Source organism: Gracilinanus agilis, chromosome 1 (genome assembly GCF_016433145.1).
Source record: "Gracilinanus agilis isolate LMUSP501 chromosome 1, AgileGrace, whole genome shotgun sequence".
NCBI lineage: Eukaryota > Metazoa > Chordata > Mammalia > Didelphimorphia > Didelphidae > Gracilinanus > Gracilinanus agilis.
Window position 1 is genome coordinate 271,718,927 of NC_058130.1, and position 23,144 is coordinate 271,742,070.

The 23,144-nt window shown below is 48.1% G+C and overlaps 2 protein-coding genes across 2 annotated transcripts in view; one reads left to right on the top strand and one right to left on the bottom strand.

The window, feature by feature from the left end:
* LLGL1 (LLGL scribble cell polarity complex component 1) overlaps positions 1-21,466 on the top strand; it is a 108,193-nt gene extending 86,727 nt beyond the window's left edge. The window contains exons 13-23 of the mRNA XM_044661757.1: positions 2,088-2,192; positions 4,212-4,504; positions 7,053-7,206; positions 8,436-8,589; positions 9,424-9,707; positions 10,506-10,770; positions 13,880-13,994; positions 14,463-14,557; positions 16,574-16,694; positions 17,562-17,641; positions 20,286-21,466. Of these exons, the coding sequence (XP_044517692.1) occupies positions 2,088-2,192; positions 4,212-4,504; positions 7,053-7,206; positions 8,436-8,589; positions 9,424-9,707; positions 10,506-10,770; positions 13,880-13,994; positions 14,463-14,557; positions 16,574-16,694; positions 17,562-17,640 (1,665 nt within the window). The 3' untranslated portion in view covers position 17,641; positions 20,286-21,466. The remainder of the gene's footprint in view (positions 1-2,087; positions 2,193-4,211; positions 4,505-7,052; positions 7,207-8,435; positions 8,590-9,423; positions 9,708-10,505; positions 10,771-13,879; positions 13,995-14,462; positions 14,558-16,573; positions 16,695-17,561; positions 17,642-20,285) is intronic.
* Positions 21,467-22,185: 719 nt separating this feature from the next.
* The window catches only part of FLII (FLII actin remodeling protein), a 44,320-nt gene continuing 43,361 nt past the window's right edge, over positions 22,186-23,144 (bottom strand). The window contains exon 30 of the mRNA XM_044661745.1: positions 22,186-22,804. Coding sequence (XP_044517680.1) covers positions 22,670-22,804 — 135 coding nt within the window. The 3' untranslated portion in view covers positions 22,186-22,669. The remainder of the gene's footprint in view (positions 22,805-23,144) is intronic.

Consider the following 23,144-nt stretch of genomic DNA (forward strand, 5'->3'; position numbering starts at 1 on the left):
CTGGGCAAGTCACTTAACCTCCATTGTGTTTTGCCTTGGACCTAATTCTTAGTGTGGATTCTAAGATGGGTTTTTAAAAAAATAGTGCTTTAGTCTTCCATTCTGAAAGTTGTCAAGTGGTGAATAGGGGGCATTTCCTAACAAATATTGATTTAGCCATGGATGCTTTAAGTGTGAGATCTTTGCCCAACAATCAGGAAATGGATAAGCTATTAGGGATGTTGTGTTACGTCCAAGTTGATGGGCTCATTTTAAGTGAAACCAGAAGATACAAGGCAGTTGCAGTTGGATGGAAAGGTAGTTCATGGGCTTAGCTCAGGGAAGTCAATAGAGAACTTTTTTTCATCACATGCCCCAAGGCAGCAAAATACTTTAGAAGAGTCAAGTCATGCGTTTATTAAATGCCTACTCTGTGCTGTGTGGGAAATATAAAAATGGCCAAAACATTCCCTGCCTTCAGGGAACTCAAAATTTATTGGGGAAGACTGTGTAAACAAGGTACATTCAAGTTAATCATGACATCGTGACAGAAAAGCACCAACATGAAGAAAGATTGGCTTCTTGCAGTCTTGAGATTTTAAGTGAGGTTTTAGCTGAGACTTGAAGGAAGGTAAAAATGGAGAGAAGGAGAGAATTCCAGGCCTGGGGATAACCAGTGAAAATTTAGTAGGGTAGGAGATAGGGTGTCTTGTGTGCGAGGAACAACAAAAAGGCCAGTGTTACTGGCTCATAGAAGGGGAGTAAAGTGTAAGAAGCCTGGAAAGACGGGAAGGGGCCAGCTTTTAAAGGACTTTGAAAATCTTGATCCATCATGGTTTTCTTAGCTATCTTCCTGGTTTACAGGAAATGGCATTTTTTGCTCCCATAACAAAGAAGAAAGGGGTAACTGAGGAACTAGTACCCTGAAATTATCGTCATGCCTTTTTTTTGTTGTTTCTGTAAAATAGTAGAGGACTATTGTTAGGCATCAAAGGTATCTTTTCTGAAAAGATGAAAAGTGAATAGACAGGCTTTTGCAGATTTTCCACAGCAGACCACACCTTCACAGTCACACAGGAATGGTAGAGAATACTGAAGATCCCCTGCTTATTGTTGGTTGATTACCTTTTTCAAAAATGATTAAACAAAATTCAACTTTAAAGGCTCTCTGCCATAGAGTATCTTTTTAAAGCGTGTGTTCTTTACATATGCAACAGACCTGAGCCCATCTGCGTATAAAGTTCTACTAAATAAACATATGGGGAAAGGACCTACCTGTACAAAAATATTTATAGCAGTTCTTTTTGTGATGGTAAAGAATTGGAAACTGAGGGGATTTCTACCATTTGGGGAACAGCTGAACAAACTGTGGTAGACGGTTGTATTGGAAAACTCTTGCACCATAAGAAACGATAAGCAGAATAAATTCAGAAAAACCTGGAAAGACGTACATGAACTGATGCAAAGTAAAGTGAGTGAGCAAGACCAGAACAGTTTTTATAGTAATAGAAATATTATATGAAGATCAGCTGTGAAGAACTAAACTATTATCCACAAAGCAAGTCTCCAAGATACCCACAAGGAACATCCTGAAAAATACTGTCCACAGATAAAGATGGAACCACTGGAGTCTGAGTGCAGATCAAAGCCTACCATCTTCCACTTTATTTCCTTCTTGAGTTTTTTAGTTGTAGGTATGATATATGTCTTCTGTCACAACATGAGCAATATGGAAATACATATTGCATGAAAACTCTGATATAAACCATATCAGACTATTTACCCCTGGGGGAAAGGAGGAAGGAAAGGAGGGAGGAAGAGAATCTGAATCCTAAAATGTCAAAAAAAAAATTGTCAAAAATTGTTTCTATAGGTGATTGAAAATATTTTTAAAAATTCTACTGAACATCAATTTCAAGTACAGCAGGATACAGGGATGATGTTAGCACCTTTTGAGGGTGAGATAGCTAAAGGGTGAGGGAAAAATAGAGATAAGGGCCAAAAAGTTCATGTTCCTGCCTCAGTATTTTAATTTAGCAGCCCATGGGGTTGTACTCTGGTTCTTCACCCTTTCTCTGACCTCTTGTCTCCTTGATCTTTGCACTCAGGTGGGATGTTTTGACCCCTACAGTGATGACCCTCGGCTTGGTATTCAGAAGATTTCACTGTGTAAATACACAGCCAAGATGGTGGTGGCAGGCACCGCTGGACAGGTAGGTGATTCTCTCCCAGGCTAAGGTCTTAAGATAGAGACTTTGGAAGTGGTGGGTAGAGAATGGACTGGCAAGGTCCTCCATGAGTCACTTCATCCTGTTTGCCTCAGTTTCCTCATCTATAAAATGATCTGGAGAAGGAAATGGCAAGCCACTCCAATATCTTTTCCAAGAAAACCCCAAACGGAGCAACAAAACTACCAAACAACAACCATAAACATGAACTTCAACTAGCCCTATTCAACATCATTCTCAAGCAACTACTGTTATCTTTGTTACTCATTGGTTTCAGTGGTACTCTTCATGACCCTATTTGGGGTTTTCTGAACAAAGATATTGGAGTCATTTGTTATTTCCTTTTCCAGCTCGTTTTCTAGATGAGGAAACGGAGGCAAACACGGTGAAGTGACTTGCTCAGAGTCACACAGCTAGTAAAGGTCTGAGGACAATTTTGAATTCTGGAAGAGGAGTCTTCCTGATTCCAGGTCTGGTGCTCTGTCCACTGCACTCCCTAGCTGCCCCAAGCAAATACTAAGTGCCATGAATTAGATCATGTAAGGATCTTCACTCGAAGTCAGGGAGACCTGGTTTTAGATCCCATCTCAGACACTTTTACAAGGCAAGTCACTTAATCTCTCTGGCCTCAGTTCCTCTACTATGAAAGGAGAGAATTGGGCTCAGTATAGTTCAGTGTAATTCAGCAAACATTTATCAAACACCGACTCTGTGCCAGGCACTGGAGATACACAAAGGCAAAGGACAGTCCTTGCCTCAAGGAGTTTAATGGAGGCTCCAACATGCAAACAGATAACTACAAAGCAAGCTATAAATGGGAAAAACAGGAAATAACAGAAGGAAGGAATTAAGAGGGTTTGGGGAAGATTTCCTCTAGGAGGTGAGATTTTCTTTGGAACTAAAGCCAGGGTGGTCAGTAGTCAGAGCAGAGGAGGGAAAGCATTCCAGGCATGGGGGACAACCAGAGAAAATGCCCAGAGCCTCTAAGAGATGGGGTGTCTCATTTATGAAATAGCCAGGAGACATTTCCTAGCTGGGTGACCCTGGGCAAGTCACTTAACCCCCATTGCCTAGCCCTTACTGCTCTTCCCCCTTGGAATCAATACACAATATTGATTCTAAGACAGAAGGTAAAGGGAAAGAAAGGAAGGGAGGAAGGAAGAGAAGAAAGAAGAGCTAGGAGACCAGTGTCACAGTATCAAAGAGTAAGGTGTGAGAATACTAGAAAGATTAGAGGGGATTAGGTTATGAAGGTTATGCCAGATGGAACATTTTGCATTTTTCCCTGGGGGCAATTGGGAGCTATTAGAATTTACTGAGTAGAGGAGTGACATGATCAGATGTGTGTTTTAGGAAAATCTCAATGTCCTCTTAAAATACTTTCCATCTATGGACCTATGAGTGATTGAAAAAACATTTTTAAAGGCAAAAGCATGGCTCCTGTTTGTTAGGAGTTTCTAGTCCAGTCCAGGAGATGAAATGGATGTGGACCATTAATTAAGAGCACTTGGCAGAGTTCTGTAAAGGTCATCAGGGTTTGCTGAAGGGGAAGATCTCTGGGTACTAGCAGTGGTCAGAGAAGGTTGGATCTGAACTTGGGCAAGGATTTGGCTATTGCAGAGTCCAAGTGAGAAGTGGTAAAAGCTGGGCCGGTTGTCCCAAGAGTGGGCACAGATTCAGGAAACATTGCAAAGAGAAATCTGACTAGTCTTGATGGCAGTCTGGAGATGGGGAAACAAAGGCAAGGAAGAGGATCAAAGTTTTTGTTTTGTTTTAAAACCCTTGCCTTCTGTCTTAGAATCCATATGGATTCCAAGGCAGAAGAGTAGTAAGGGCAATAAGGGTTAAATGACTGGGCCAAGGTCACACAACTGAGGAGTGTCTGGGGCCATATTTGAACCCAGGACCTCCCATCTCCAGACCTGGCTCTCTCACCACCAACAGGGTAGAACTGGTGGCAGAGAGAGATGACCCTGTACTCTCCTCTCCCTTTCCCCCCACCAGGTGCTTGTCATGGAGCTGAGCGATGAGAAGTCTGAGCACCAGGTCAGTGTCGCTACCATGGACCTGTTACAGGACCGAGAGGGCTTTACCTGGAAAGGTCATGACCAGCTGAGCCCCAAGAATGGCTCCCTGGCCTTCCCCCCTGGCTTCCAGCCTACCGTGCTGGTGCAGTGCCTGCCCCCAGCCGCTGTGACTGCGGTCACTCTGCATTCCGAGTGGAACCTCGTTGCCTTTGGGACCAGCCATGGTTTTGGACTGTTTGACTATCACCGCCGGAATCCGGTGCTGGCCAGGTATGGGATCGTCAGCGAACAGAAGGAAGGAGTCCTTCCATTCGCTAAAAGCTGTGGATGGCCCCTGCCTGCCTCCCCATGCCTGTTAGTCCTTCAGCTGTCCAGAAGTACCATTTCACAGTTGGAATCTGAAGGTGTCATTGCCTTCCTAGTGAGACTTTCTTTGCTTGGTGGCTGTGACAGTTTATGGGAAGGCTTGCATGAGCACCAGGGGCAGGTGGAAAATGAACTGCAGGTATCCATCAGAGTTTGTCTCTGTCCCCTCTCTAGTCCCAGCAGACTTTGAGTTGAGTCCAGCAATGGGCGAAATAGAAACTGACCGCCATTCCTTCCCTCCATGATCAGGGCAATATGTTGAAAGCCCTCCTCTCCCAAGCCTGCCTCTTTGCCTGCTGGCCAGAGGAGAGGGCAAAGCAGAGACGCAGAACCCAGCAAGCCACAGAGCCAAAGGGTGACTGCCCACAAAATATGTTCCTAAGTGGTCTGGGCAGATCCCTGTCTGAAAATCACCCTCCTACAGTTTCTCATAGTACCTCAACATTTACCATAAGAGTTTCATTCTTTTTTCCTCTTTAAAATTTTTGACTCTTAAGAATCTCTAGTTTCAAGTGCCTCTTAGGTTGCTTATCAGCACACACCCAATATTCATCCATTGGTTTTTATTTTTTTCTAAGACAGCCATCTGAGAGTAAGGTTTCAAAGGAACAGGAACACAGGATAGGCATTTGAAATTAGAATGGGGGTGGGAGGAGGAATATAGATCTTTAGAAGTAAGAAGGTATGGGAGCAGATAGGTGACTTAATGGATAGAGAGCCAGACCTGGAGATGGGAGATCCTGGGTTCAAATGTGGCCTCAGACACTTAATCCCAATTGCCTAACCTTTAAATGATTTTCTGCCTTGGAACTGATAGTAATATCGATTCTAAGACAGAAGGTGTGAGGTTAAAAGAAAAAGAAAAAGGATCCATGAAGAAAAAGTGACTAAGAAAATAATTTTGTGGTTATCGTTCCCTTGTGTTTGACTCTTCGTGAGCCCATTTGGGGTTTTCATGGCAAAGATACTGGAATGGCTGCTATTTTCTTCTCTACCTCATTTTACATATGAGGAAACATGCAAACATATGAGAGGGGAAACATGACTTGCTAAAGGTAGTAAAATCAAGTAAGTAATCAAGTAAAGTAAAATGCAAGTAAAATCAAAATTGAACTCAAAAAAATGAGTCTTCTTTATTCTAAGTCCAGTGCTCTACCCACTGTGCCACCTAGTTGCCTAATAATAATAATAATAATGATGATAGATAGATAGATATAGATAGATGGATGGATGGGTAGTATTTATAATGCTTATTATATGCCAGGCACTTTACAATTATTATTTCATTTGGTCCTCATAACAATTCTGGGAGATAGCTACCGTTATTATCCTGATTTTACAAATGAGGAAACTGAGGCAAACAGATGCTAAATGACTTGTCCAGAATCACACAGCTCCTAGGTATCTGAGGCCAGATTTGAACTTGGGCCTTCGTGACTCCAGGCCCAACATGCTATCACTAGCCGTCCCTTTAAGTAGGAAAAAACTTACCCATCTTTTTGCATGCTCACCCTATCCCCACCTCAGTTGCTATTTTCAATTTCTTCCCCTAAGATCCTAGGGCTTGCCTGGGCTAAGTAAGTTCTCTAGAATCCATAGCACCCCTCTTGTTCTCTCCCCATTCCCTAGGTTCCTGTGCCTCCTCCCAGGCCACAACTTGCCTTGGATAAGTCAGTTATCCTCTTAAGGCTTCAATTTCTCTGTCTTTATAATAAAGAAATTAGGTATTAAAAAAGAAAAAATAAATTATAAAACTATAATATATAGAGACTAATCTAATAACAGAATTGGACCAGATGTTTTAAAATCCTTCTAGCTTTGATATGCTATGAAAGTAGGGGGATCAGGATTTTTTTTTTAAGTCAAGAGGAAGGCAGTGCTTAACCTAAAGGAATGAATTGCTAGGCTAAAATTTACTTCCTAAAAAATCCAACATGACCCTTCTTGGCAATCTGTAAGTCACAATCCAAGAGAGATAATACTACCTATTTGGTCTACCCATACCCTACTGGGGGAGCTGGTAGATCTGACTTCTAGGAATGTGAAGAAAGAACTGAGAAGTTAAAACAGCACCAAAAGTAAACACTGAACAACCAGTTCTCCAGAGATGGGGAAGATACATATAAAGACACACTGTTACATTTAATCTGTACTGTTTTTTCCTCCTCACTTTCTCAAGACCAGATAATCAAGAAAACAATAACTCCAACCCATATCTGTCTGTAAGCATTTGTTAGTTAGGTGTTAAATTTTAAAGGTGAGTACTTAACACCCAACTAACAAAAACAAACTAAAATTAACAACAACAAAAAAACCTAACAGAAATTAAAGACAAGTCAAGTCTCAAGCGCCAGTTGGAGCTGGCTCCAGCCCATCCCTAAATAGCTCCCATGCTCCCTGTTGATCCCTCAGCCTGTCAGACAGGTGAGTGAGCTTCCTACCTCCATCCCAGGTGTACCCTTCATCCCAACGACTCCCTAGCCATGGAGGGACCCCTGTCCAGGGTCAAGTCCCTGAAGAAGTCCCTAAGGCAGTCCTTCAGGCGAATCCGGAAGAGCCGAGTTTCTGGCAAGAAGCGGCCCAACCCCAGTAGCCCCAACAGCAAGGTAAGAAGAAGGGATGGGGAGAGGAAGGGAATTGGCACCGAGCATCCGGCTCCAACGGAGGGCTCTGCTCCATCGGCCTCAAACTACTCGTGTCCATCTTGTCCAGGCTCTGCCAGGCAGGCTCCTGGCGTGATCTCCCCTTTGGATTCCATTTCTTCATCCCAAGATGCCTGAAAATTCAAGGGACCCTATGAACCTTGATTCCTTCACATCAAGGTGTTTGGGACAGTCTGTGGTCCCTTTACTGAAGGAAGTTTTTTTTATTATGAAACAGGAGACTTGAGAGAATGGTGCTTAGCCAGAGAAATTGATTGCTAATGGTGGAATTCAAGCATTAGCCACATCTAATGGGGGAGATTGGGTGGTGGGTGCTTTTTGGTATATTTACAATTTCATCCTCATACTCCAGAGATGATTGCAGCCCTTCGGAGTGCCAGGGGATGGGAGAATTGGGGCCTACCTGGATGAGAAAAGTGAAGGTGCAGAGAGAAGCAAGAGTCAGAGTTTCTTTATTTTCACTATAATTTTTTTAAGTCTTTATCTTCTGTCACATCTGATTACCTAACAGATTTGATTCTGATCCTCTCTTCCAAGGCAGAAGAATGGTAAAGGTTAGACCATTGAGATTAAATGACTTGCTTAAGGTTACAAAACTTTATAATTCACCAGATTTGGACCCAGGCTTGGGCCTACCAAGCCACCTTGCTGCCCCTTCACTTTATAATTTTTAAAACCTAAATATTTGGTGGTAAATGTTTTGTGGGCTAGTGAAAACATTAATTTTAAGGAGAGAAGGCTCTGATCAAGAAAATGTGTTGGGCAATGGGACAGCTGGGTGGCTCAGTGGATTGAAAGCCAGGCCTAGAGATGGAAGGTCCTGGCTTCAAATCTGGCCTCAGACACTTCCTAGACGGGGGACCCTGGGCTCTGCCTGCTCTTCTGCCTTGGAACCAATATATAGTATTGATTCTAAAATGGAAGGTAAGGTAGGAGGGGAGAGAGACAGAGGAAGGGGGAGACAGAGACAGAGACAGAGACAGAGAAGGAAGAGAGATACCAAGAAGCCTTCCTGGATGGGAGTCAGTCAGTCACTCGGTCAATGAGCATTCGTTAAGTTTCTGCTAGACGCTGGGCATTGTGTGAGTGCTGGGGAGACAGGAGAGGCCCAGGAGAGCCAGATGTCTGTGCCCGTGACTTGGTCCTTCATCCTTGTGCCCCCTTGCGGCTAGGTGCAGGAAGCCAATGCCCAACTGGCGGAGCAGCCCTGCCCTCACGACGTGGAGATGACCCCTGTGCAGAGGCGGATTGAGCCCCGATCGGCCGATGACTCGCTCTCAGGCGTGGTGCGCTGTCTCTACTTTGCTGACACTTTCCTGCGGGACGGTAAGGCTCCTGTGGACCGTGCCTGGTTTCTCTCCCTCCAGCCAGAGGCAGCGTGTGTCCATGGAAGGAGCCTGGGGCCTGGAGGGGGAGATGCAGGGCCTAGTCTTTTCAGTAACCTTTTTCCTACTTCTCTACATTGTTGGTCGGTTTTTTCAGTCACACCCGACCCTTCGAGACCCTGTTGAGGGTTTTCTCAGCAAAGATGCTGTAGTGGTTGGTAACCCCATCCGTCGTTCCATGGTAAAGGGCCATCATCCCGTGTTGTCCAGTCTTTTTGGTTGTGTTTCACTCTTCATGACCCCATTTGGGGTTTCTTGGCCAAGGGGACTGGGTGGTTTGCTATTTCCCTCTCTGGCTCATTTTATAGAGGAGGAAATAGGATGAAGTGACTGACCCAGGGCCATGCAGCTAGTAAATGTCTGAGGCTGGATTTGAACTTGGGAAGATGAGTCTTTCCATAGCTGACCCACTGCCACAGTGAAAGAGTAAAACACTAGACGGATGTAAGGGGCAGCTGGGTAGCTCAGTGGATTGAGAGCCAGGCCTGGAGACAGGAGGTCCTGGGTTCAAATCTGGCTTCAGACACTTCCCAGCTGTGTGATCCTGGGCAAGTAACTTGACCCCCCCATTGCTAGCCCTTACCACTCTTCTGCCTTAGAACTAATACTTAGTATTGATTCTAAGATAGAAGGTAAGGGTTTAAAAAAAAATACTAGACAGATGTAAAGAATACTGGTGGTCATGTTTGTTCTTTGGCCATGTCCAGTTGGAGGGGAGACCCCCATGTTGAGCTTGGGCCTCTCTCTCCCCTCCCCTTGTGTTCCCACTTCACAGCTGCTCATCACGGCCCAACCATGTGGGCGGGCACCAACTCGGGGTCCGTGTTCGCTTATGCCCTGGAGGTACCGTCCCAGGAGAAGTTCTCAGAGCGAGCCGTGGAGGCCGTCCTGGGCAAGGAGGTACAGTTGATGCACCGGGCCCCTGTGGTCTCCATCGCCGTGCTGGATGGTCGGGGCAGTCCCCTGCCAGAGCCCTACGAAGTGTCCCGAGACCTGGCCAAGGCCCCCGACATGCAGGGCAGCCATTCGGTGCTCATCTCTTCTGAGGAACAATTCAAGGTGAGGGAGGCAGAGTTGGGCAGGGTTGGGATGGGATGAGACTCGGGCTGGCCTCCCTTCCATTGGATGTTGTTGAGTCATTTTGGTCCAGCTCTCCAGGGGGCTTTCTTGGCCAAGATCCTGGACTGGTTTGCCTTTTCCTTCTCTGGCCCTCCATCCACTGTGCCACCTCCTTGTCTGTACTCTTAAAGCACCTCTTCCCACAAACCCATACTACCTCCTTCTTTCCATTAATCCTTCTCAGACCCATCTCTGTTGCCTATTATGTTGCTGCCCCCTAGATCAAAGGTAAATTCTTCTGCTTGGTGTTGAAGACCCTCCCCAAGTTTCACTTCGTACTCTTCCACTCTGATTTATTTTTTTATTTTTTTAAGTGAGCAAGTGCTGATTTTTCTATCTCCATTCTTCTCACCCCCTTAAAAAAATCCTTACTTTCTGGCTTAGCAACAATTCATAGCTTTCCACTCTGATTTCTTTTTTAATGAGCAAACACTGATTTTTCTATTCCCATTCATCCTACCCCCTTAAAAGAAAATCCTTACTTTCTAGCTTAGTAACAATTCTAAGACAGAAGGGCAAGGGCTAGACAGACAGGATTAAGTGACTTGCCCAGGTCACATAGGAATATCTAAAGGCCAGATTTGAATACAGGACCTGGCTCTCTATCCACTGAGCCACCTGTCTGTCCCCTTACCCGAGCCATTGAGTCCATCTAGTTGCTCTGGGATTTGGGAGCAGCCCCCTTCCAAGTCTTTGCCAGATGCCAGCTGGCCCTCTTCCTCTCCTCCTTCCCCCAAGGTGTTTACGTTGCCCAAGGTCAGCGCCAAGACAAAGTTCAAGTTGACGGCCCATGAGGGCTGCCGGGTGCGCAAAGTGGCTCTGGTCACGTTCACCAGCGTGGCGTTCGAGGACTACACGGAGAACTGCCTGGCCTGCCTCACCAACCTCGGAGACATTCACATCTTTGCAGTGCCGTCCCTTCGGCCTCAGGTGCACTATGACTGCATCCGCAAGGAGGACATCAGCGGCATCGCTTCCTGTGTCTTCACCAAATATGGCCAAGGTGAGTGCCGATGGCACCGTCTCCAGTGGGTTATCGAACTGGAAAGCACCCTCCAGAGAGTCTAGATTTTAATTCTGTTTTAATTTTGTGTTACTTCTAATGACGGAAATATTTTTACTAACATTACAATAAATCTTTATAAATTAAAAAAATTTAAAAAAAAAAAAGGAAAGTGGGGAGACAATCAACCTACGGGGCATACCTTAGAAAAGTATTTTTTTGGTGCCTTTTCTTCCCTCCCAGGGTGACTAGCCCTGCTCTATTTAGATAGGGCCTTGCTCTTGACTGCCTGTCAATGAATCTCTGATAAAATGTCATCAAAGGGATAGCAAGGGGGCTCAGTGGATTAAGAGATTTAGAGATGGGGGGTTGGGGGTTCTGGGGTACAAATATAGCCTCAAATACTTCCTAGCTGGATGACCCTGGGTAGGTCACTTCATTGCTAGCCCTTACTACTCTTCTGCCTTGGAACCAGTACTTAATATTGAATCTAAGATGGAAGGAAAGGGGGGACAACTGGGCAGCTCAGTGGATTGAGAGCCATTCCCAGAGACAGGAGGTCCTGGGTTCAAATCTGGCCTCAGACACTTCCTAGCTACCCTGGGCAAGTCACTTGATCCCCTTTACCTAACCCTTACCACTCTTCTGCCTTAGAATCAATACACAGTATTGATTCTAAGACAGAAGGTAAGAGTTTCAAAAAAAATGGAAGGAAAGGGCTTAATATTTTATATATACATATATCATCAGATAAAAATTTAAGTATTTACATTTTATATATTTTTAAATTTTAAATTTAAATTTAAAAATTTTTTTTAATTTTTTAAAATTTAAGTATTTTTTCATAGTTGCATGATTCATGGTCTCTTCTTCCCTTTTTCTCCTTCCCTGTCCCAGAGCCAACAAGCATTTCCACTGGGTGATACCTGTATTATCACTCACTACCTGTTTCCATTTTTATTCATTTTTGTAATAATCTTTTAAAAACCCAAACCCCACATCCATAAGTATTTACACTTTAAAATATGACTTTTTAAAAATTTTTTAAAATATTTTTCCATGGTTCCATGATTCATGTTCTTTCCTCCCCTCTCCCAGAGCTGACAAGCAATTCCACTGGTTTATCCAAACTTGTGACTCTTAAAAGCTCCCAAAGGTAGACTTTGAAGCGCTCTGCCAGGCAACAGAGGAGACCTAGTTTGGCCAAGGTGGTTGCTCAAATCGGCAAAACCCCATCTGGGGTGCTGAGACGGCCCACTTAAAAAATCAGGCTCTAAAAAGTTTTTCTTAATTTTTTTAAATAAAGAGTCCCTTGGAGTGTTTTTGTCGTCTACCCTCCCAGCCCCAGAGAAGCTATTTGGGTGTTGGTGGGTGAGACGGCTTTACTGGGGCAGAGAGAGAAGGGCCCCGCCACACCCTACACCCTCCCTCTGTGACAGTGATTTTATTCTGTCTTTATTTATCTGTATTTATTCTGTATCATCTGTCTTTATTCTGGATGGGTCTGGGGAAGATGGCAGACCTCTCCGGAAGTGGCCAGAAGGGCCAGGGCAGGATAAAAAAAAAGCCTCGGAACAAGAGGTCAGTGAGGAGGAAGATCTGCGCTCTGAGACTACGTGAGCCGGCAGCAGGAAGCTTGTGTATGTGAGGGTTGTGGTAGGAGGACGGGTGAGGAGGGGGCTCCCCTGGGCCACGCTCCTCCTGCCCTTCTCCCTGTTCCTGATGCCTCCTCGCAGAGCCCGGAGGCGTTCTAGTGGCATTCCATTTGGGGCTTAGGATAGGATTCTGGAGAGTAGCCACGGCAGTGTTGGTCAGCATTCTAGCCCTGGCTCTCAGGAGGCTTATTATGGGACTGTGGTGAGGCCGCTCTGACTCTCCGAGCCTCAATTTTGTTGTTTTTCAGTCGTGTCTGATTCTTCGTGACCCCATTTGGGGTTTTCTTGGCAAAGATACTGGAGCAGTTGGTCATTTCCTTCTCCAGCTCATTTTACAAATGAGGAAACTGAGGCCAACAGAGTTCAGTGGCTTGCCCAAGGTTATGCAGCTAGGAAGTGTCTGAGGCTGCATTTGAATTCAGATCTTCCCCTTCTCAGACCTAGCACTGTATCCCCTGAGCCATCTACACTGGATCTTAGCCAAAAGGCCAAGAAGCGACGTCCACTGAGCCATTAGCTTGCCCCACAGCACCCCTAAATAGCTAGCATTTCTGTAACACTTTAAGGTTGGTGCTTTACACATACCTCATTCTGTCCTCACAGTAGCCCTGGGAGATAAGTGTTGCTATTATCCCCATTTTACCAATTGGGAAACTGAGGCAGGCAGAGGTTTTGTTTGTTTGTTTGTTTGTTTGTTTGTTTAAAGTGAGTTATCCAGTTTTTAAGCTATTAAGTGTCTGAGGCTGGATTTGAACTCAAGTTCTCCAGACTCTGGGTCTGTCTCCTGAAATGGAATCCATCTCTCTCTTCCTTAGTGTTTCCAACCCATCAAGGGGCTGGGAGAGAGCTGAGAGGATGATGAGCTTGGCCTCCCGCCCCCCCCCCCAATAAGAATTAATTAGGCCAGGATTGTTTGTTTAGGTTTTCTTAGGAAATAAGCCCTCCATAATAAGAGACTCCATTAATAAGTCAATATTGGACCCCATTTGGCAATAGAGAAGATGATTTTTTGTAAGAGGGAGAGGCGGTAGGGCTCTGTGCCAGACAGACGGGAGGGGGTTTGGAAGAGAGACTTTTGGGAAAAGAAAACCAGCACAAACCGAGGTGAGAGACTAGTCAGAGGCTAGTATGGTTTTATTTCCTATAAACTGCCTTTTTTTTTAACCCTGACCTTCCACCTTAGAATCAGTACTGCATATTGGTTCCAAGGCAGAAGAATGGTAAGGGCTAGGCAATGGGGGTGAAGTGACTTGCCCAGGGTCACAGAGCTAGGAAGTGTCTGGGATCAGATTTGAACCCAGGACCTCTGGCTCTAGGCCTACCCTCTGTCACCTGGCCTAGTCAATGAGACCAAGTCCCCCAGGGCATGTGTGTCCCTGCGAAAGGAAGACGCCTGCGGGAGCAGGAGGGGGCCGGCTTTGGCTCACAAATCTCTTCTCCATCTCTGCCAACAGGGTTCTACTTGATCTCCCCGTCGGAGTTTGAGCGTTTTTCCCTGAGTGCCAGGAATGTCACGGAACCCTTGTGCTCCCTAGACTTCATCCGACCTCAGGATACCATCTGCGTCAGGTGCCAGGGCGAGGGGGCCGCGCGGGCTGGGGCCCAATCAAAGCGAGGAGATGCCCGCCGCCGTCCCTGTCCCTGCCTCTCCTCAGGGTCCTGCCCAAAGCCTCCTAGGGCAGTCGTGCCTTGAAAGACGGTGTCCCGGTGCCCTCTTCAGGCTGGCACTTGCCAAGTCATCCCAGTGGCACCGAGTGCCAGGCCGCCCCGGCTGGCAGCTTGGGGGCTGGGGGGGTCGAGGGCAAGCAGAAGGCTCCTTTGGAATCCAGATGTACTTGGTGTCTGGATGTGCCCTGGCAGGCTCGCCAAGGAGCCTTTGCCCAAGCCCTTTGCTCGGACACCAGAGGCCAGGGGCGGCCAGACCTCTGTCCCCCCAGGTTCCTTCCTCTTCCCCCGCTCCCACAGCCTCGCGGCCCTCTTCCAAAGGAGGAGACCCCTCACCCCCCACATCCCTCCCTGTCCTCCCTTCTTCTCTAGCAATGACTACAAAGGATCCCCCAAGCTGAGCCAAGCCAACGGGACCCACGTGCTGCCTGTGTCAGAGGGAAACCGTTCCTTCCTCGATGGAGCCGGTGAGCGCATGAGTCTGCTGGGGGGAGTTGGGCAGAGATGAGGGGCTGGAAGGGGACCGGGTGAACATGGAGGGATGTGGGGCCCTGCGTGCCTTTGGAAGAGATCAGCAGGTGGGATTTGACCTGGGCCTTAAAGCTTGGGAGGCACGACCGGAGAATTGGGGATTTAGGGGTCAGCGGGGTGGCTCAGTGGATTGGAGCTGGGCCTGGAGAGAAGTTGTGGCTTCAATGTGGACTTAGACACTTCCTAGCTGTGTGACCCTGAGCAAGTCACTTAACCCTCATTGCCTGGCCCTTACCATTCTTCTGCCTTGGAGCCAATATACAGTACTGATTCTAAGATGGAAGGGAGAAAGGAGAAAGGAAGGCAGGCTTTGGCCACACTAACTTTGTGTGTTAATGTGTATTTGCTAACATATCTGTGGATTCTTCTCTTTAGTCTCTTCATCTAACTAAATAAAATTAAGGGGACAGCTAGGCGGCTTAGTGGATGGTCAGACCTAGAGACAGGAGGGTTCAAATCTGGCCTCAGACACTTCTAATCCCCATTGCCTTTAGCCCTTCCCACCCTTCTGCCTTGGAACCAATACTTGCTATCAATTCTAAGTAAGGACTTAAAAGAGTGAAATAAAACAAGAGGATTGGACCAGACAATTGCTAAATTTTTTACTATTTTTTTTTACTAAATTCTTTTTAAATTTTAAATTTATTATTTACACATTTACTATTCTGTGGTAGTTTACACATTACTATTCTCTGACTTAGAGAAGCATAGGGCAGAAAAGATTTACTAGGTAGGAAAGGATAGTATTTGTATATGTGTGTACCTATTTATTATATGTAACATGAATGTGTAGAAATCACCGAGAGACGCCATGTTTTCCACCCACTCTGTGGCAGCCTGATACCAGGATGGGTAGTGAGGTCAGTGGCCCAGGAGTTGAAATAATGCTGCACAGAGAGGATCCTTGGGGCCTTGTGGATCCAGCAAGGCCCCGGGGGAACAGAGGGACCTCGGCTCTAGGGGAGACGGGGCACCCCTCCATTGCAGGCTCAGGCCTAGTAGGCCCCCACATCTATCAGTTGGAGAATGGCTGAGCAAGCTGTGGTATATGGTTATAATGGAAAACTGTTGCCCCATAAGTAGTAATGAATAGGAGGAGTTTAGAAAAGCCTGGAAAGACATGTATGAACTGATGCGAAGTGAAGTGAGCAGAAGCAGGAGAACCTTGTAGAGAGTAACAGAAATAGTGTCCGATGTCCGGCTGTGAAGGACTAGACTGTTATAAACAAACAAGGCCCCAAGGTGACCTCCAGGGACTTGATAGAAAACCCTCTCCACAGCCGAAGAAGGCTTTCCTGGAGTCCGGTCACAGATCAGAGCCCGCCATCCACTTTCTTTCCTTCAGGAGCTTTTTATTATAGATGTCATAGGTGTCTTCAGTTGTGGCATGGGGAATATGGAAATATAAATTATATGAAAGCACTGGGTATAACCTATAACTGCCTTGGGGAGCAAGGGTAAGACAGGAAGGAGGGAGAGAAACTGAATTGCAAAATGTCAGAAAATAATTGTTAAAAATTGTTTCTATATAAACATTTTAAAAATAAAACTTAATTTAAAATTAAAAAGGAATATTAAGAAAATGAAGAAAAATAATAAAATAATAAAAAAGAAATCTATGTGCCCCCCGAGCCATGGCTTAGTACCATATGCATTCCAGAACGCCAGCAGGACAGACCCCCAAGTCCTCAGGGGTGGGTGGATGAGTGGGGTGCTCTAGGTCAGATCTCCAGGGCCCATCTTTGCTCTGGCCTCGGGCTTGCCACACTCTTACCCCCCAGGGACCCTGCACGGGGCTTTCATCTCTTTCCACTGGACAAGTTTCCATGGCTTGAGCCTCGAGAGTGGGCTTGTGGGTGAAGGGAAAGGAGGCAAAGGAGGGTCGGGTTCTTGGCTGGTCCTGGTCCTGTGGGGCTGGGGAGCCCCAGAGTGATGCAGCACATTCTTCCCAGGAACCCCCGAGCATTCCCAGGCTGCCCTCTCCCCAGCATCCATAGACTCCCCCAACAGCACGGACAACACGCTGGACAGCACAGCCGACATCACCGTGGAAGAAGTGAAGGATTTCTTGAGGTGAGAACCGGAGGAGACCCATTTCTCGGCCAGAACCTTTTATCCTCATATCAAGCCCAGGTCTCTGGAGTGTTCGGTGGGTGCCCAGCTTGTCCGCAGTGGGGTTCGAGAAGTCATAGTTTCTCTTGAAAAATTCCCTTTGGGGAAGGCAAAGGAATATTGCCAACACACCCATCCCTGCTGTCTCCAGAAACTGAGCTTTACATATGCCAGCTCATTTAACTCTCACAAAAAAATCTTGGGGGATAGGGACTATTGTTATCCCCACTTTACAGATCAGGAAACTGAGGCATGCAGGGGGTCAGTGACTTGCCTAGGATCAGATTTGAATTCAAATCTTTTTTTTTTTTTAACCTTTAGCTTCCGTCTTAGAATTAACACTATGTGTTGGTTCCAAGGAAGAAGAGTGCTAAGGGCTAGGCAATGGGGGTTAAGTGACTTGCCCAGAGTCACACAGCTGGGAAGTGTCTGAGGCTAGATTTGAACGCAGGATTACCTGTCTCTAGGCCTGGCTCTCTGTCCATTGAGCCACTCAGCTGCCCCTGGTTGTTTGTTTGTTTGTTTTTTAACCCTTACTTTCTGCCTTGGAACTGATACCAAGTCCGAGTTCTAAGGCAGAAGATCTGTGTTTTAGTCTAATTCTGCTCCTAACTAGATCTGACTTCAAGCGAGTCATTCCCCTGTTCTGCTGCTAAATGAAAAACAAAACAAAACAGGGAATTCCCGCTTAATGTTCATGCTGGGCTTCACAGAAGTGGGGTGGGAGAACGAGAGAGAAGGCTTTGGGGACGGTTAGCCCTGCAGCACTGTGAGGTGGCATGTGGGGGCTGGCTATCTCGTGACGGTCTCTCCCCTCACCCCTTCCAGCTCTTCAGAGGAAGCAGAGAAAAATCTGAGAAACATAGCGGAGGATGATGCACGATCTCCAGGAATCCTGATCAAATAAGGTGAGAGGGGGAGCCTCGGCCTGGAGGGAAGGAAAAAACAATCCCCTCACCAAGTCTTGGCTTCTGTGTTGCTTCTCCTGGAGGCTCCTTACGGAGACCCCGGGGATGAGATTCTTAGAAACTTTGATTTTCTTGATGTTTTCAAGGGATAAAGGCAGGGCCAGCTGGCCAGGCCTAAAGACAGGAGGTCCTGGGTTCCAATCTGGCCTCAGACACGTCCTTGCTGTGTGACCTTGGACAAGTCACTTAACCTCCAGTTAAAGAGAGTTACTGTGCTTTTTTTAAAACCCTTACTTTCCATCTTGGAGTCAATACTATATATTGGCTCCAAGGCAGAAGAGCAGTCAGGGCTAGGCAATGGGGATTAAGTGACTTGCCCAGGGTCACACAGCTAGAAAGTGTCTGAGGCCAGATTTGAACCTAGGACCTCCCATCTCTAGGCTTGGCTCTCAATCCACTGAGCCACCCTCTTACTGCTCTTCTGCCTTAGAACCAATAAACAGTTGTGGTTCTAAGACAAAAGGGAAGGGTTTAAAATAATAATAAAAATAAGGTTGAGATGGTAACAATAGCACCTCTCTCAGGGGGGAGAGAAGATCAAATGAGATATTTGTTGAATGTTGTGTCATTAAGTGGGAACAAGAGCGCCGTCAGGAATGGAGATGGAGGCCGATCAGGCAGTGGCTGCAGGAAGCCCTTTGGGGCTGGGGGGCAAGAAGATCCGCCTACTGCAGGCACTGCCTGATCAGCCTCCATCTCCATCCACTGCGCCCTGATACGATGCCAGCGTCCCGTGTTGTTACATCTTCTCAGTCATGCCTGACTCATTGCGACCCCCGTTTGGGGTTCTCTTGGCAAAGAGACTGGAGGGATGTGCTGTCTCTTTCTCTAGCTCATTTGACAGATGAGGAAACAGAGGCAAACAGAGTGGAGTGACTTGCCCAGGGACATACAGCTGGGAAGTGTCTAAGGCTAGATTTGGTCTCCCCGAGTCCACTCTATCCACCACGCCCCCTCGCTGCCCCAGGAAAGCGCCTTCATCCCTTTGACGGCTCGCAGCTCCCAAAATGAAGACACAGGAGGTGCATAGGGAGAAGATAGAGCCCTTCTTTAATAGGCCGTGACCAGATTTAACGAGGACACGGGGAGGGGAGAGAGCCTCGGCGCCCATTCCTCTGGGCATCGGGCGTTCTCGGCTAGATCATCGCCTCCCCCGGGACTCGGCTTCCGCTCCCCCAGCAGGACTGGATGACCGTCTCTAAGCCTCCGAGCTCCGGCAGTCTGCGCACTTCAGCAGGCGAGGTTCCCTTGAGAGAACCTAAAGTCCTTCCACCTTTGTCCCCTTTTCCTGCCTGCCTGCGGCTTCCTCCTCCTTTCCTATCTCCAGCTAGGGAGGCAGGCCCTGTGCCCTCTGCCCAGAAGTGTTCCTCTCTCCTGGCCCATTGGGTGGGGGAACCCAGGAAGGCCTCCTCTCCCGAAGGGCGCCTGCCCTCTTTGGTCCCCTATTGCCAGCGTGCTTGCTCCAAAGCCTGGGCACCCGAGGCCTTCAGGCGGCCATCCTGTTGGAGTAAGGGCTTCCTCCCTCAGGCTCTGCCTCCCACAGTCTCTTCCTGTGGATGAAGCCAAAGCCCAGGGACAGGTAGAGGCTGTGAAAGTCCCATTCCATGATCACCTCTGAAGAAACATGCACAGAATCCCGAATACAGCTGGCCTGGCCATCTCAACTTCTGTCATTTCACTTGGTTCTGACCCTACATGAGCCCATTTGGGGTTTTCTTAGTAAAGATACCATAATGATTTGCCATTTTCTTCTCCAGCTCATCTTATAGATGAAGAAACGGAGGCAAATGGGGTGAAGTGACCGGCCCAAGGTCACACACTTCCTGACTCCAGGCCCACCATTTCTACTGGACCACGTAGCTGCCCCTGGCATTTACACACACATACATACTTTCTTCTCTCCTCTCCTCGCTCTTCTCCCCTCTTCTCTCCTTGCTCTTTTTTTCCCCTTTTCCCTCTCCTCTGTCCTCCCTCTTTTGTCTCTCCTCTCCTCTCCCTCTCCTCCTTTTTCCTCTCCCTCTTTCCCTCTCCTCTCCTCACTCTTCTCTCTTCTTCCTCTTTCTCCTCTCCCCCTCTCACTATCTCTGGCTCTGACACTCACTTCTCTCTACAACCTGGAAATCCCATTGCTTCCGGAGACAGGGGCCTGGCATGGATGTGAACAAGCAATCACTCATTTCAACTGTCTTAAAACTTTCTCCTGGGACAGAGGCCTTGGTCCCACAGGCCCAAACTCCAAAGGAGGTCTGGCCAAACCCGGTCTTAAAAATAAGGTAGCAGTAGATGGGCCACAGCAGTCTAGGGGCAGCGAGGCGCTGGGCCTGGAGTTGGGAAGACCTGGACCGAAATGCAGCCTGACAGACCAGCTTTGTCACTTCAGCCCTGTCTGCCTTTGTTTCCTTGTCTGTAAAAAGGGAGGCTGCCATAAGATGCTATTTCTAGTGCTGGTGCAGTGTCCGGTGCCTGGCGAGCGCTATACGCACACAAGTGACCGTGTTCATCCTGCTCTTTGGTGTTTGGGAGCCCCTGGAAAGGGAGAATGTGGTTCCAGAACCATCTAGCTGGGTCCCTCTTCTTCCTCCAGGACAGATGCTGTTGCCTGAGGCTCAGGCTTGGACCCCAGTGACGAGGACCAGAGCCCAGGGCCCAGGCAGGGGCCCCACAGTCCGTGCACACCTGCCCTGTGCCCATCGGATACCGTCCCTGTAACATAGGCTTGTTCCTTCTAACTGTGGCAGGGCAGAAGCAGCAGTGCCCTGGACCCCCATAACCCCCTGCCTGCCCTCGGGTCCCCCAAACCAACACTATGAAGAGTCTTCCCTTGGAAGAGGGGCGAGAAGGGGAAAATAGCAGGAACCCAGGACCAAGGGAGCTCCGCACGTTCCTCACATCCAAGACTGAAAGGGCAGAATCCCCGTCCTTCGCCTCCTCAGGAGCCACAGCCGCTGCTTTCCCTGCTTAGGCTACCTCGGCTGGCCCAGAAAACCTGTGTGTGGCAGAGGGGTCCTCGGAGGGGAGCAGGTGTACCCCAGGCTCCCCCTCCTCCCTGCTTGCCTGGGTCCTCTTCCCTGCTCATGCCTATGACCAGAAGTGGATGAAAGGCCCAGGCTGGCACCTCCATCACCCCGCGTCCCTCTTTCTGTCCTCCTTCCCCCAGAGGCCCGGGGAGAACTCGGCCTCCTGAGGGTTTCCTTTGTCCAGAAGCACAAGTCTGGCCTAGCGCAGGTCCCCTTGCCTGGTGTCCCCAGGAGTGAGTTCCGAGACGGTGGGAGCCTTTTTTTCCTCTCGTCCTGGGCTCAGCCAGCAGAGCGCTTTGGTGTGGCTCTAGGGTACTGGCCCCCGGGGAAGGAGCCCAAGGAGTCATTCCTGTGGGGGCACGGGGAGGCCGTTGTTGCCTGGAAGCCAGAGCGGGCCGTTGCCAGGTGGGGACCCAGCCTCTGGGCAGCCTCTCCCGGCCTGTAACCACTCCTGTCCTGGGCCCAGCCTTGGTCACCCAAGCCACTTTAGGGGGAGACGGTTGGGGTCCAGGGCCAGTCCCTGGCCAGGAAGGCCAGAGCCTTTTCGTATAGGATTTCTTTCTTTTTTTAAAAACAGCCAAGGTTGCCTCTTTGGGACTTGGAGAAAAAGATTTGTACCGCTATTTTGGCATTCTTGCTCCTGGAATGGTTCCTGCCGAGTGTGTGTCTACGTGTGTCTGGGCCCCTCTCCAGGCCAACCAATGCGCCAGCTGACCGGCCATGCTCCCATTTTGTGTCCTGGGGGGTTGGGGAGAAGTGGTGGTAGGGGGCTTCTCTTGTAGAATGTATCTTTTCTGGGGGGGGGGGTCTTTTTGTTAAGATTAATTAGCATTGTTTTAGGTATTAAAAATACTGGTTTTTAATATTGAAAATAAAGCATTTAGTATCTTAAAGGGCCAGTGTATCTTCTTCCTGTTGTGCTGTGTACGTGTTGGACTGTGACCTCAGACATGCCCCACGGGGTGGTCCTGAGAGGTAGGATCCCAGCTAGAGGAATGGAGTAAAGTGGACTTGAAAAGTCAAGGCCAGGGTTCAAGTGGCAGCTAGGCCTCGAGTTGGGAGGTCCTGGGTTCAAAAGTGACCTGACATTTCCTGGCTGGGCAAGTCATTTAACCCCAAATGCCTAGCCCTTATTGAATCCACTATCTAGTTCATTCAAAGATGAAAGGTAAGGATTTAAAATGAAATAAAAATGTTTAAAGAACCATGCTCCCATTTTACCTCAACAAGCTGGGAGGGAGCACCAGCAGGTGTAGGGACCCGGCCCAGACAAGAGGCCACATACCATCCCTGTCCAGAAGCCCATCTCCTCCTCTCCCAGCCTGCCTGCTTCCCTGCACGGTCTGGCGTCCTCGGGCCCAGAGAGGGGACTCTTTCCATAGGAAGAAGGAAGGGCATGAGGACAGTAAGCCCAGGAAACCAGAGGCATGCACCACTCCCCTCACCCCCGTGTGTCTGCACTCTCCGTGCCAGAACCAATTTTTATTCTAATACAAATACACCAGGCGCTGCTGGGGCAGGAGCAGTGAGTCCAGAGCAAAGGTTGTGTGGTGCTGGGGGAGAGGGCAAGGCTGGGGCCCATAAGGGCAGGAAGCCCTCCGGGGCACCACGGGCAGACCTGAAGGAAACGACTCCCATCCTCCCAGCCCAGCACACAGGCCGTACTCCCACTCCAAACTCCCGAGAGTCCCCCCGGCAGTCAGACTCTTGCTTTGGCCATAGAACAGCTTCAGAAAAAGGGGCACAGGCAGGGAGATCCTAGATGCTGGGAGGAAGGGGTGAGCATGAAGAAAGCCATCCCCCCACAAACCCCAGAGAGCCAGTGCTGACAGCAGCTGCTAGAGTGCTCCCCTCTCTCTTCATAGTGAGGAAAAGCCTTTTAAAGCTTGTGTTGCTGCTAGCATCCTTGAGTCAGGGGCAAGTAGAATGGAGGCTCGTCCTCTGGGCGAGGCTAGGCCGGGGGTTTCCGATAAGTACTCCAGGCGTGGAAGCATCGGGTGAATGGGTGTTGTTCGTTCCCTTTGCGGACCAGTCGGAGCTTTCGAGGATGCTCCTGGTCCTTGGACCTCATGTGCTGGATGTAAACCTGCCAAAAGGAAGGTGTGTGTGTGTGTGAGAGAGAGAGAGAGAGAGAAAGAAAGAGAGAGGGAGGGAGGAGGGAGGGAGGGTGAGAGAGAGAGACAGAGAGACAGAGAGACAGAGAGAGAGAGAGAGAGATACATTTCATCAGCTCTTCTCCAGGGTCAGACTTCTTATTCATCATAATTACCCAACAGCCATTTCCCTTTTTTGTTATTTACATCATTGCAATCATTTTGTACATTGTTTTCCATATTCCATTTGCTTTATTCTATATCAGTTCTTATTTCTTCTCATGCTTCTGAGTTCTTGATATTCATCATTTCTTACAGTGCAGTCACAGCCCA